At 48.6% G+C, this 13,758-nt stretch overlaps 6 protein-coding genes across 6 annotated transcripts; 3 read left to right on the forward strand and 3 right to left on the reverse strand.

The window, feature by feature from the left end:
* Positions 1-178: 178 nt before the first annotated feature.
* Z518_07851 (uncharacterized protein) lies at positions 179-3,222 on the reverse strand (the record flags this gene model as incomplete). The annotated part of the gene is made up of 7 exons (XM_013413594.1): positions 179-573; positions 635-1,545; positions 1,604-1,712; positions 1,767-2,024; positions 2,078-2,235; positions 2,313-2,671; positions 2,734-3,222. 7 exons carry the CDS (start codon positions 3,220-3,222, stop codon positions 179-181), a joined length of 2,679 nt encoding a protein of 892 aa, XP_013269048.1.
* Positions 3,223-6,522: 3,300 nt separating this feature from the next.
* Positions 6,523-8,103, forward strand: Z518_07852 (uncharacterized protein; the record flags this gene model as incomplete). The annotated part of the gene is made up of 1 exon (XM_013413595.1): positions 6,523-8,103. One exon carries the CDS (start codon positions 6,523-6,525, stop codon positions 8,101-8,103), a length of 1,581 nt encoding a protein of 526 aa, XP_013269049.1.
* A 385-nt stretch (positions 8,104-8,488) lies between these two features.
* Z518_07853 (uncharacterized protein) lies at positions 8,489-9,433 on the reverse strand (the record flags this gene model as incomplete). Its single annotated transcript, XM_013413596.1, has 1 exon — positions 8,489-9,433. One exon carries the CDS (start codon positions 9,431-9,433, stop codon positions 8,489-8,491), a length of 945 nt encoding a protein of 314 aa, XP_013269050.1.
* A 576-nt stretch (positions 9,434-10,009) lies between these two features.
* On the reverse strand, positions 10,010-10,789 carry Z518_07854 (uncharacterized protein; the record flags this gene model as incomplete). Its single annotated transcript, XM_013413597.1, has 1 exon — positions 10,010-10,789. The coding sequence occupies one exon, from the start codon at positions 10,787-10,789 to the stop codon at positions 10,010-10,012; it is 780 nt and encodes a 259-aa protein (XP_013269051.1).
* Positions 10,790-12,943: 2,154 nt separating this feature from the next.
* On the forward strand, positions 12,944-13,459 carry Z518_07855 (uncharacterized protein; the record flags this gene model as incomplete). The annotated part of the gene is made up of 1 exon (XM_013413598.1): positions 12,944-13,459. One exon carries the CDS (start codon positions 12,944-12,946, stop codon positions 13,457-13,459), a length of 516 nt encoding a protein of 171 aa, XP_013269052.1.
* A 2-nt stretch (positions 13,460-13,461) lies between these two features.
* Positions 13,462-13,659, forward strand: Z518_07856 (uncharacterized protein; the record flags this gene model as incomplete). Its single annotated transcript, XM_013413599.1, has 1 exon — positions 13,462-13,659. The coding sequence occupies one exon, from the start codon at positions 13,462-13,464 to the stop codon at positions 13,657-13,659; it is 198 nt and encodes a 65-aa protein (XP_013269053.1).
* Positions 13,660-13,758: the final 99 nt, after the last annotated feature.

Raw genomic sequence — 13,758 nt, forward strand, 5'->3', positions numbered from 1 at the left:
CTTACAAGGCGGCAGGAATGAAGAGGTAATTGTCACGACCAGCCCTTAGGCATGCGTCCAGAAATCGCCACCCTCGGCTGCCGGACCATCAGTGTCGAATCAAGTTCTTTCGTGAGTCGTAAGACTGGCAGGCTCTTCCTATTGCAAAACACCACATTTTGCGCTCTTCGTCGCTCATTCACGTTTCCGGGTGGGCTCTGTCTGATATCCTGCCGAACAGAGTTTCTGGTGCTAATGGGGCTTCGAGCTCAGCAATGAATGTCGGCGGTGAGACTGATGAATCACCCAATTCATACATTGAGGGTGGAGACGACACCGACGTTGTTCTTGTCACGCTTGTCGGGGTCGCCGTTCCGCTGGACCTTTCAATTCCATTTCCTCTTCCGATGAGACAGATTCTGTCGAACTCCTGAATGACCTGGACAATGTCGATACGTGCCCCATTCGCATGGATGAAATATTTATCTTGAACTCTGTGCGCTGATGCAACAGTTTTCTTGGTGTTGGAATGAACGACAGCTCGAATAGACTTGTAGATACCTTGACTGGTGTATCCCAAAAGCCCTACACATGCTACGATATTGTGTTAGCAGGATCCTTTTTTTGGTGGGCGTCTAAAAGTCCGCATACTCACCGGCACCGGGTTTTGTCAGCGTTTGCAAAGCACCTTTGCCAATTCCTTTCCCAAATCCGAATACTCCTTCATTGACCAATCCTTTAGCTGGTTGCACCACGATATCTGAGAGACCTTCCGCCATCTGATGGACAAAAGTAGTCCCGGCCACGGTCAAGCCACTTTTCCAATCCGTGATAGGGACATGGTCAGGGACTTTTTCGCCGTACAATTTGGGCGTATTTCTCAAGCCTTCGGTGACGGCCACGGGTATATCGACAGTTAGACCCTTGACAAAGGCCACGGGGAGGTCAGAAAGGGCCTTTGCAGACGCACCAACCATTCTTACTACGTCTCTGCGGGAAGTTTCTGGCTTGGTGTAGCTAGACGTGTCAGAGCCATCCGGTTGGGCTAAATGACGAGCCAATTCACGTTGTCTTTGCTTGTGAATTGCACGGGGATTTCTCCAGAAGCCACTCAGAGCAGCCAAAATATCATATGACACCTCAAGTTGGACGGAAGCAGCACTGGTGACGAAGTTCCAACGACGATTCTCAATGAATATAGGTTTGGGTCTGTACAATCGCAGGTCATTTGGTTTAATTTTGCCAGATTGAAGCAGAATTTCGGTAGCGGCTCCGGACAACTTGATGGATGTCTTCGGCTTCGTGCATTCCCAAGCGGCCGGGAGGCTGTTGATTAGATCGCAATGCATATCCTGAAGCGGTAAGTGACGGTGGAATGATTCGACGGCAGCCTTGACACCAGATTCCGCTCTCATCTTCTCGGACACCCGTCTTGCCGCATGGGCAGCTTGGTCGCTCAAGCAGTACCGGATAGCTTGGCTCAGATTCTGGCTGTTCAAATTCTTGGAAGGAATGGGTGTTGGGCCAGCCCTTGCCACCGCTACCATGTGGCCCCAAAAGAGTTGACTGAAGCGAATGAGATTTAGCATACTGGATGGCTCTCGAACAGACGTGAAGGACTCACTCTCCAAAAAAAGGGATGATGGCCGTGGGACGTCCGTTCAACAGACCACAAGCTGTAGTCCCAGCACCGCCATGATGAACCACAGCGGACACTCGTTGGAAGAGCCATTCTGCCAGTATTCATCAATACCTGCCGCAAACTTTGAAAAGCGATATCGCCATACCGTGAGGGCATTCACCCAAAAAGAAAATCTTTTCATTCACGAACATGCTGTCAAGATTACTCCAACCTTTTGAGATAATGGCACGGACGCCGCAAGCCTCAACAGCATCCAACACGGTGCGGACAAGTATCTCCGGCTCATCAATAACAATACTGCCAAAGCCAACATAGATCGGGGGCCGGCCGGCTCGAAGAAAGGCGTCAAGTTCGGCCGGCGGAGTGTAGGGTGGCGGATTTCGGAACAAAAACCCACAAACATCTATTCGGAGTTTTTGTCAGATTTGATCATTCCCACACAGAACATGGACCGACCAATATGTGCACCCCAATCTCGAGGCTTGGGCACGAGCGCAGGTGACCAACAATAGGTATGAGGAATTTTCAATGTTTCCATCAGAAATGGAGCTTCCGATATTGGCACGTCCTCCAAGTCGATCGAATTTCGCCAGCTCTGAACAACATCCCCGATCCTAAAGAGGCGTGTCAGATAGACAGACACAGACACACACAGAGAGATGTGTGTGAAGAGTAGAGGTATCCAGCTCACCCATTCCAAGTCAAGAGTTGGACCACGCCATAAGAGATGTAATTGCCCAGTTTTGGATCGGTGTTGCTATTGTTCACATTGGCCAATGGATGAGGAAATGCTCGAGTCGGGGTCCAAGGCATGGTAAACATGATGTGCAATGGGATTCCCAGGGCTTGCGCACAGTGTACATGGGCAAAACTAGGGGGATTGGCAATTATGGCGTTCGCAACGAATGGATTTTCGGTTTCTGGATCTGGAGAAATGCAAGAAGACCAACATCCGTCGAGAATTTCTCGGATCATCTCGCGTTTCCGACCAATTTCGCCTTCGCGTAGTGTCTTCATTCGAGGAATCAACCCCGGATTTTTTACCATGTACTGCACAGCATCATGTCAGACAAGAAGGATCCTCCCTTCGGCAAAAACATGGTTTGTCTTACAGCCATCAATTCAGCCGGGTCCCCTCCGATGGGGAAGAATTCCAGCCCTGCGCCTTGAACGATCTCTTTGAAGACATTGTGAGTCGCCAGTCGCACGCGGTGGCCATGACGCTGCAATTCTGACCCTAGAGCGACAAAGGGCTGAACATCGCCACGACTACCGACGACTTGAAGAACAATACTCAAAGGTAGTTTCCAGGTATCAATTTCGGAGATGGTCGAATAAGCTGGTGGGGGTTCACTGGTGGGGGGCTCCTCATCCTCCGAGGCTTCAATGAGTTTAGCAAAGACCTGCGCAAATTTAGACCCAAGATCGACTGAAATGCGGCCGTCCTCGAGAATGTTGGCTGTGTCTTGCAATAATATGTCTGGAACTGGAGAATCGGATTCGCTCGAAAGGGGTTCTGCAGTGCTCTGAGACGCGGGCGGGGAAAGTCGTGGTAGGGAACGAGAACCATTCGGACGAACGTGGCCTTTTCCCTTTTCCATGTTTGAAGATCAGCTCTGGTGGAATTGAGAAAGAAATGCAAATTTGGCATGCCTTATAGGTAGGGCTTGTTCGGATCACACGACGGCCGCTAGAATGAAGTCAGAATCCGAATGCCACGCCAGCCACGATGTGGACCGCAACACTAAAGTAAAAAGCCCCCAACGCGCAAAGATGTACCAAATGCAGAATTGCCAGGGCAAATGCGGAAGACCTCTTTGCCCCCTTTTCCCCTTTCTAACTCTGTTTAGTGATATCGGCAGTCTGGAATGCAAACCCGTTTGGCACCATGCCCCAAAAGAAGCTTAATCGAATCCCACACGAGCCTCGGAAACCTTTTTTGCGCCAGACCGAATAAAAATTTGAGACATGGGAAAGTCAGCAAGGCAGACTTCTGGGCTCCAGAGAAGAGATCACAGTATATATCGATGGCCTTAGGACAAAACTCAGGTGCGTGATTTTATTAGCTGAGCTCAAAATTGCCACGTCTTCCAATCAGGTAAGAGTAACGATGGGACTCAGACCCATTGCTTCAACCGCTTCCATTCCACTGAACATCGTTCTGCGTTACGATGCCCAGCATTCTTGACCTCACCCAATCTCACACTGCCTGATCTTTTGCTCACTCGCAATCTCGTCCTTCTGGCCGGAGAAGAATCGACCTCGATTCATTTTTATCGGCCTTCAGGTTCTAAACTCCTTGACACTCGCGTACTCACCCCTGTCTTCAGTACCGCCCCCATCATTTTGTCCGCATTTCCCAAATCATCACCATGGACTTTCTCGGGGCGCACCAACCCAATGCACAATATTCTTGAATATGTCCTTGGCGCCAAACCCACGTCCTGCTCGTGTCAAATCGCAACCACATTGCTTCATTGTTGCTCATGTTCTTCGTGAACTCGGGTGCTCCGAACCCAACCTCCCCCCCCAAAACAAAAAATGCATTGTAAACTAGCCTCTGAACTGCTCGAGGGACTTTGTCGAGGTTGATAGAGACGAAAGACATTTCCGGGGACCGAACCAGGAGTCAACTCTTCGGACCTAATTGAAATAAACGTTCATATTTCCCCAGTGTGGGTACTGTACCTATCCAAAGCGAGGGTACGAGCCTCCACCAGGTCCCTAGACAGAATGTATTGGCTGAGACCATTGCCAGATGAATACGCTACAATCACCGGAGTCCTGGCCTTCTGCCAATATGGCACAACATAGTCAGCGCCGTGGCATCATAGCGAGTATGCGTACGTTCTTGCATTGTAGCTGGTGAGAAAAGATGGCTCATTTATTCCACCTAGACAACCCCATGAACCCTCACCGCTTGGACAAAGAAAGATGGGAGGGGTTTTCTGAGGTTGAAGCGTTTTATTGACTGGCCCTGAAACGAGAAGTTCAAAGTCGCCTGAACGGTGCTTTCGTGGAAACTTGCGCGCGTGACACGCCGAGGGAGCGGATGGAAATTGGAATTCCTCAGACCATTGAAGGCTGAAAAATTGATTTGAATGGCTTCAATCACGTTGGAGAAGAGGCTTTGAATGCTGGAATGAGGAATGAAAGAAGGCTCTGTGTTCGTCAAGCTGTTCTTACCGTAGAGTAATGTCGCATATATATATGTGTAACATATGCACCATGACTGTTTCCGTATCTGAATACCTTCATGAATGACGAGAAAATGGCTGAAATGGACTACGTGACTCCGTCAATGTGAACAGAATGAAAATGGCCACGGCTTGCCAAGGGGATCTATTCAAATTGTCGTCTCCGAAGTGCAAGGCGGTAGCGAGCCTTGAGTCTCAAATAAAGTCTACCTGACGAGAAGCCCTACCGCGGGTGACGCATTTCTCGTCATCAAAAGTGGGAAAGAGTGTTTTTCCCTAATCAATATTTAGGTCAAGCAAACCTCCAAATAAACTGTCTGCGTCAATGCATGAGTTATTCAGCCAAGAGATGTAGATGTAAATAGAACAGGCATGGACGATACGTCTGAGAAGCACAATAATAAAGTCCAAAAGTGCAACATTGCCGTTGTATCCGACTCCTATCTTATTTCCCTCATCCCAAGTGTTGCTCAGCAATCTGCCATGTCGTTCGTGTTCAAGAAACATTCCAAGTCGCTACTTCGCTTTCAGCATGGCTCTGGCGAAGATGATTTCCATCAGGCTGAAGATTCTCGAGCTTATGGCAGCTGGATTTTGCAAAAGCGATGTCGTCCTTTGGGGGATTTTTTTTTTTTTGGTTTTGATATGCATCTTTGACCTCCTGTTGCGCACTCATCAGTTCCAATCCTTTTCGAATGTGTGGATATTTTGTCCAGATATCCACCCAGATATCCGGCCGATCGTACCCAAAGATAATAATGGGAGTCGGGCCATCGAAAGGGCCCCAGGGAGAATACCACCCCAAGTCCCCCCAAGTTGACCCCCCGGAACATCATAGCATTAGTATACCATGCTGGTACATCGATCAAGAGCGTTTTCGTTTCTTGGGGACATTGTAGCATCTATAAGCCTCGTGGATTAGTATTCACAGAAAGCTGTAACCATTAGAAGCATTCATATCACACAATCCAGATCCTGTCCCGAAGATCCTTTTTTGGTCCAAGGATGTTGTGCTCATCATATTTTCGCTTCAAGTAGTTTCACGATGACGTCCACCCTCCCATACGGCCACATCGGTATCAGGGGAGTGGGAGTTTCTTCCACCACCGGCACTCAACACATCGGGATGAAGCTTGACGAAGTCCTCTCCTTTCACACCTCTGTGCAGGTTGTCTCCAAACTCCCCAAATCTTGACTGTGAATGGAACTTCGAGGTTCTCCGTTATCGCGATCTTGTGCGGACATCGGGGCTCAAGTGGTTTCATGACTGCGAATAATGGGATCGGGAACAATAATTAGAAAGTGGTCGATAGAATCGATTGAAGGGAACGGAAATGCTTCTGGGAACGATATCCCAGCACTATCTAATGGAAGCAAAAAAGTGCCCGGATCCCGGATAGCTAAAAGGCGGAATCACATTAGGTATGCCACCTGCATTGATGTTGATAGCATTGCGGACAATGCGATGTTGTGGAGCAATGAGGGCATCGCCGCAAGCACAGATGCTTGCTCATTTTCAGAAGATAATAGAGGAGCTTAAAGCTGAGCCAGAATCAATTGGTGACCAGAAAAGAATGAAAATTCTCCATTTGCTAATTAATCGGCACAAGGCAGACATCAATCCAGAGCCGTGGCCAAGGCGTTGGTGACACCTCTCAAAAAAAAGTTTCGAAACATTTTGCAATGCAGCAAAGAAAGTCGATTATGGCAACCTCGAGAACTCCTAACACCACAGAACAAGATGCATACTCAGATATTGCCAGTGGTGACTCTTTGAGCGACCATGACTTTCCTCACCCTCCGCCGAAGCGCAGGCGCATCTTGCAGAAGAGTGATAAAGTATTGTCTCAGACTCGGATTCATCCATCATCGCTTTCCAGAGTGAAAATAGGCGCACCTCCTATCGCAGATGGCACAAAATCGATCGATCAACCCCCAATTCCTACTACATCTGATACTTTTCAGTCGTTGAACGTGTCACCATGGCTGGTGCGCTCTCTTGCTGCAATGGCGATTCAAAATCCCACCGAAATTCAAAAAGCTTGCATACCTGAAATACTAAAGGGAAGAGATTGCATAGGAGGGTCAAGAACAGGTACTGGAAAAACCGTGGCCTTCGCAGTTCCAATATTACAAAAATGGGCAGAGGATCCTTTTGGAATTTATGCGGTGGTTCTAACACCAACTCGAGAACTCGCTCTGCAAATCTACGAACAATTCCAGGCCCTCGGTACACCACAAAACCTGAAAACGGTTCTCATAACAGGAGGCAGCGACATGAGGCCACAGGCAGTGGCCCTTGCGAAACGGCCTCACATTGTTGTTGCGACTCCTGGCCGGCTTGCCGATCACATCCTCAGCTCTGGTAAAGAAACCACCATCGGTCTGTCGCGAACCAAAGTGGTGGTACTGGACGAGGCTGATCGCCTCCTTGCTCCCGGTCCAGGCTCAATGCTCTCTGACCTCAACACCTGTCTCTCAGCCCTTCCTCCATCTTCTGCTCGGTCGACGCTTCTCTTCACTGCCACCATCACGCCAGAAGTTCGCGCGCTGAAGGAATCACGTCCTCAAGATCGTCCGCCAATCTTCGTTTCCGAAATCACTGACGATTCTGACTCCTCCGTTGCACCTAGTCTCATCCCATCAACGCTGATTCAGACCTATCTCCAGGTTCCCATGACCCACAAAGACGCTTTCCTGCATGTCCTCCTTCAGGTGCCCTCCTTCACCAAATCTCCTGAACCGAGCATAATGGTCTTTGTGAATCGTACGACGACGGCAGACATCTTACACCGCACACTCCTGCAACTCTCCCATCCTGTGACCGCGTTACACTCAGAACTCCCGCAAAGCCAGAGGAATAGAAACCTTTCCGACTTCCGAGCTCGAAAGGCTCGAATTCTCATTGCAACAGACGTCGCGTCTCGAGGTCTCGATATTCATGAGGTGAATTTTGTGATCAATTATGATATACCTCGAAATCCGACCGATTATGTCCACCGGGTAGGTCGTACAGCAAGAGCGGGGAAAAAAGGAACCGGCATCACTTTTGTCGGCCAGCGGGACGTGGCTCTTATCCTGGCCATTGAAGAATATGTGGGGAGCAAGATGTCGGAATGGACTGAAGAAGGAGTCAACGTGGAGACCAGAGTTGTCAAAGGCAGAACACTAAAGGATGTGGCAGAGGCGAAAATGGAGGCTCTCAGAGATATTGAGGGTGGTAAGGATGTCAACGGCTGGAGAAGGAAGATCAAAAAGGATAAGAAACGTGCAAGAAATGAATGAAGAATGTCTCGTCTTTTCCGCCTCCTCCCACCCTCCCAAAACGGGAATCAATACAGGAACATATGAACAAACTATTAGATAAGTTTCTGCAAATGGTAATGCGGACTATATTTACAAGCCGGTTTGGTTCGACGTTTTGACGTTTTGATCCTTTTGGTTCAGTTGAATCGATACCAAATTGATCCCCTGTAGACGTCTTGATTTTGTATATTTGTACAAAGTCGTTCTTCGTCCACGTGTGATAAATTTCCTCCCATAGGAAACGAAATTGCGAATCTTGTCCGTCGTCAGCACAGATTCCCATCACATCCCTGCTCACTTGATGGTTCTGCGACATCAATCTTCTTCCCCCTCCCTCTCCAGAGGCAATCCCGTCTCTCTATCTCTACCTCATCCAATCGATATCCAACTCGGCTTTGTACTCTCCCTCGTCATCGATGCTGCTGAGAACGTTATCCTCACCAGTCCAAGTTGTCATCGTACCCTGGCGCATGCTGGATAAACTCCCTGGCTTTTCATTCCCGTTGACACTTCCATCCCTCTCTCTATGTCCGAAGTCTTTTGATTGATGCTCCTTCCACCATTTTGTGCTCTCTTCTATAATCTTCTCCTCCCAACCATTGATTGGTCCGATCACCTCAACATCCTTCTGGCCTGCCTTCAACACATCTCGACAGGGAAGGGACATGGTCATGTTCTCATCGTTATTTCCTCCGGTGAGATCCTTCAACTTTGTTTCGCTCGCCGCGTAGACAACACGTCCAATATTGCTCCAGTATAAAGTACCCGTGCACATTGCGCAGGGTTCCCATGTTGAGACCAATGTACACGCCACGAGATATTTCTGTGAAAAGTGGATGCTGGCCAAACGGGCCAATTCGGTTTCGGCATGTTGGACATGGGAAATAGAGACATGTGTCAAAAGAATGGTAGTATTGTCTGGTGCCAAGAGAAGAGCTGCGAAGGGGCGTTTTTCGTGAAATGAGGTCGCAGTAATCTGTAAATCGAGACAGTCTTTCATGGCTGCATCGATTTGTGCTTTGGTTAAGGGTGTCCGAGTCAATGGGGAATTCGGGCGGGCCGGGGCAGTAGATGGGGCCGCGGGAGCAGATTGATTGGAGGGTGAGTGTATAGATGATGTAGGAGTAAAGGGGGCATTGCTCGTAGAACTTGGAGTAGCATTTCGAATGACGTTTGTGTGTGTAGACGATGAGGTAGAGGGTACGATTGTCGGGATAGGAACGGCGGCGGGCTTTCGATGGATAGAGCTCGGGGAGGGCGTTTTGACGGCAGAGTTCGAAGTAGATTTGAGGTAGGACTGGTAGCTCATCTTGGAACGTCCGCGTTTGTCTCGAAAAGGTAGATGGAAATGCTCGTAGTGGGTTCGAAGGGTTCGAAGAAGGCGAAAATCAAGGCAGAAACGTTGAACACAGCCTCAGCGACAAGCAAAAGAGCTGAAAAAGCCAAATCACTCAAGAGAAGCATCCACTCTTTGAGAATAGGTTATGATATTAGATGCAAAGTGCAGGTTTGTTAAAGCTGTATAAAGATGGGATGCAACCGCAGACAAGCACGGTTCTGTAATTAGGCAGGAAACCTTCCAACCAACCCTCCAGCCACATTCTGCGACCATGTGCGGAGAAAGCCAGCCGAAAACTGAAACCGCCAGGTCAGGAACCGACTGTCACTGATTGGTTCGAGAAGAAGGAGGGACTTTGCCAATACCTCAAGGCAGACCCTTTTTTTCCCTGGTACTTTGCTGCCAAGATTTCGAAAGTTTTCAACACTCACATCTAATCAGCGACGGCTCATGGCAGAGGAAACATTGTCAATATTCCAGAGTTGATGAATCGTATATGCGAACTCCCAAATCCAGTTTCACCGTGGTCCCTTCGTAATCTTCGACTCAGAATACCATGATCTTGATACTCTCTTCAACAGCGTACCTCCGACGAATCCCATCCAAATTGAGTAGTGCCATCAGCGGTCGAAACAGCTCATCCATTTCAAATATTGTCCTTTTCTTTTCATCTCGATATGATCCATCCACAACAATTCGCCGAAGCCCGTCCAGCTGAATCGCGCCAGCCTCGATCAAATCTTGTAGTCTTACCGGAGTCGATATCGCAATTCCGACTTTTGTCTTCTTCATATATTCCACATTATCTTGCAGCTTCATGTGTTTTGCAATCAGTTTGGCGACCTGACATTCTTTCGTGTGAAAAGTACGCAGTGCTCGTGTGAGGTCCGCAGTTCGTATTCCCGATGAGGTGATCACTAGAGTATGCGGCTTTGTTTCCTCTTCGCAGGTGGAAAGTTCAGATTTGCCATTCTGTGAGAACGTTTCCAGAAACTCCGGCAAGTTCGTGGTGACGTGGGCTTTGTCAAAATTGGTGGAATCAAGAATCGCTTTTGTAGGCAGGTATTGGTCTTCGATTGCGATGGCACCGCCGTCTGGAAAGCATCTTCGAAGGGATTTTGCGAAATGATCGGTCAATAATAGAGGATCCATCAATGCGATCGATTCGTCTACTTCTGCCGGTCTCTGTCGGGCTACAACATCACTTTTTGGCTGTTTATTGTGCTTGGGGCGCTTTGGGGATTTGCTCTTGTCGGAGACTTCAGCATCGTTAAGCTTGCGCTTAATGCTAAGACTTTTGCCGCTGCCATGTTTCGTTTTCGACATTGTAGCAATCGCACAAATGTAGTAGAGTCTCCAAAGTTTGACTGCGCAGATTCAATACAAAAGAAAGAAAATCGCAAATGAAAGTGGATCGAGATGCAAGGCGGCTCTACAACTAATCACTCGGGCCCTGGTGCAGATCTCTCGGCACTGTGGACATTTCGTCAGCCCTCGCCAAGTTCTCCGAAAGGTTGCTGCAACTCGCGACTCCTCACTGCTCCAATGTGAGCTACAAAAGAGGTCCTCTTTGCAGATTCTCTCATGTAGTATGCTACTCCACGATCTCGTCGTCTGCTTCGAACTCTGTCCATTAGAACTCTGCCATTTACAGCATCCACTCGCAACTCGATGTACACCGCATCTGACTTACACAACAGATTGAAATTTGATGTCTCGGAAATAGTCGTTGTTGACCCAATAAATAAATTCAGTGTGATTGACAGTTTTACCTATGTTTATGTCGACACTCAACCGGGTCTCTGCGCTGATCAAGATGACTCTCTCCCCCCCACCCTCCCCCCTAGTTGAACATCGAGGATTGACTACCACACCGAAGAATATTGATATATCAGGCTGCGCCTTCAAAATTTTGCAATTTCTGCTGATAAACTTTCAATATCTGTTCTTCGGAATTGCCAGACTCTACGTCCCCATCTAGCAGTATCCAGAATGAGATCCAGCATCCTTCAAACCCTCTCACTTTTTCTCATAGCAGCCCTTGCCAACATGAACAACACCGAGTTGTTTCATGGACATCAAGCCGAAACATGTCCACTAGGATACATATTTTGCGACTTCTTCGGTGGAGTGAGCTGTGTTGACCCCGATGCCGGGGAGATCTGTTGCGCCGATGGGAGCGGTATGATTTCCTTTCTCGATCGGTATGATTGAATTGCAATGGCTGAATGCTGTTTCCCAGGAGTCTGTATTGACGGTTATCAATGTGGTACCGGAGTTGCTGCGGATCGATGCTGTCAGCCAGTATGTTCGATGCTTTCTCAGAAGTATCATCATGAAGAGACCCTTGGGTTTTGGCCTTGTGGACTGACGCAGAACATCTCACATCGCACAGGGAATGACTCCGGAACAATGCGCTGACGCACCTCTCGTTGGTTCAGCAACCACTGCCGCTACAATCCCAATTCCTACCTCTCAACCCAATAGTACCAATTCAGCGGGATACCTACTCCCTCGTCTTGGCATGAATGTGTTGGTCGGAATAACTGCGGTCTTGTCATTTGTGGATGTTGGTGTTTGAGAACCATGAAACATTCAACCATTGAGGGATGACAAGTTCATGTACATAGCAGCGTAAGGAACCAAGTCAAGCAAGAGCCACCACGTCGGAGTGGAGGGATGTTTGTGTGTGGGTGTGATCAGGGAAAAAAAAAGAAAGAAAGTGACATTACAAACCCAAGAGCCTCTATATCACAGCTCCCAAAAGCTCGGAAATTTTTTTTTTTTTTAATTATTCTGACCACGCCCAATTTTGCATCTGGAAGTCTGCGTGAACGGTCGATTCGGTGGCCTCCGTCGAATGTTGAATGGTGGCTTGCCGACTGGGGTCGGACCCAAATTTCCAAATACGGTCTTTCCTTCGAATACGGATACGGAGATCACTTCTGTGGGCGCCATGAACAGCCAATGGAATAGAGAGAAATGGCCTCTGCATATTGTGTTCGTCTTGACAACAAATATCTCGGTGTTCTCACTTATGTCGATGGTCGATCCTGGCACAACTGTCTCCCGATTTCAAACACGTTTTGAACGTGAGAGCATACTACTTGCACCCGAATTATTTCGACACATTCACTTCATAAATGGGACATAGGCGACTGATCACGAAGAGTCTTCCTACAACCCCCCTGGTTTCTCTCGTCGTAAGGTTGAGCAGAATTGAGGACAACTCTGATCCTTGTGGCAAGGTCACAATTGAAATCCAATCATAGCGAGACACTTCCTGCATTATGTTCTTTGTTTGGTTTGGCTTTGCTTGGCAGCATCGGCGCCAAGCGACAGAGCTGGTACCCGGTATTCAATGTCCTCCACCTCTTTCCTAGCACTTATCTAGGTATCTATGACTTAGTCCGCCAAGTCGCCCACAATTATAGAGAAACCTGGGGGGTTCGATGCGCGATTCTTCTAAGCCCCCCCAAAATGCGTGAAGAGTCTGACACGAATCTGGATTCCGTGAAATCAAAGAAATCTGCCAAGCATGCTGCTCGTCGAGCCTGTGAAAGCTGCCGTGCGCTCAAAATCCGTTGTCAACCGGCTCCAGAGGGCAGCACGGCTGCTTTGCAGGGCCAATGCCAACACTGTGTTGATATTTCACGGGTCTGCGTCTTCAAAGAACCCAGCCGGACCAGGGCCAAGAGGACAGATGTAAGGGTGAGAGAGCTCGAGAGAGAAGTCAGGGCCTTGAGTGACCTCTTGAGAACCGATGAGTTGCCGAAACTGCCACGGGACCATGGAGTCAAAACTGCAGACCATGTGGAGCCGAGGAGTATCCTGAACAAAGCTGAAGCGGAATCGGCGAAAAATCAGAAGAAGAGGAAGATGGTTGATGAGCAGCTGGATGCCAACTTGCATCAACCGGAACGCCAAAACTGGGGAACGGCCTCACCTGCGCTTTGCCCTTCAAGTTCCAGAGATGTTATCGATATTGGCATTTAACAATGGGTGAGGCTACCAACCTGTTTGGCATATATGTCAATGAGATGCTTCCCCATCGCCCCTTTGTCGTGTTTCCCAAAGAAACGACGCCAGCCTCCCTTCGCTTCCAGAAGCCCATATTGTTTCTTGCTGTCCTCGCTGCAGCTGCAGGCGCGTTCGACGAACAGCTCGACATGACACTTCATCAGCAGGTCCAGTAAGCCTGTGCTGAGCACATCATCATACGAGCCGAGCGGTCTCTTGAGTTGATTCAGGCAATTCTTGTGAACACGAATTGGTTTTACTGCCCGGATTCCTTC

This window comes from Rhinocladiella mackenziei, assembly GCF_000835555.1.
Source record: "Rhinocladiella mackenziei CBS 650.93 unplaced genomic scaffold supercont1.6, whole genome shotgun sequence".
Classification (NCBI taxonomy): domain Eukaryota; kingdom Fungi; phylum Ascomycota; class Eurotiomycetes; order Chaetothyriales; family Herpotrichiellaceae; genus Rhinocladiella; species Rhinocladiella mackenziei.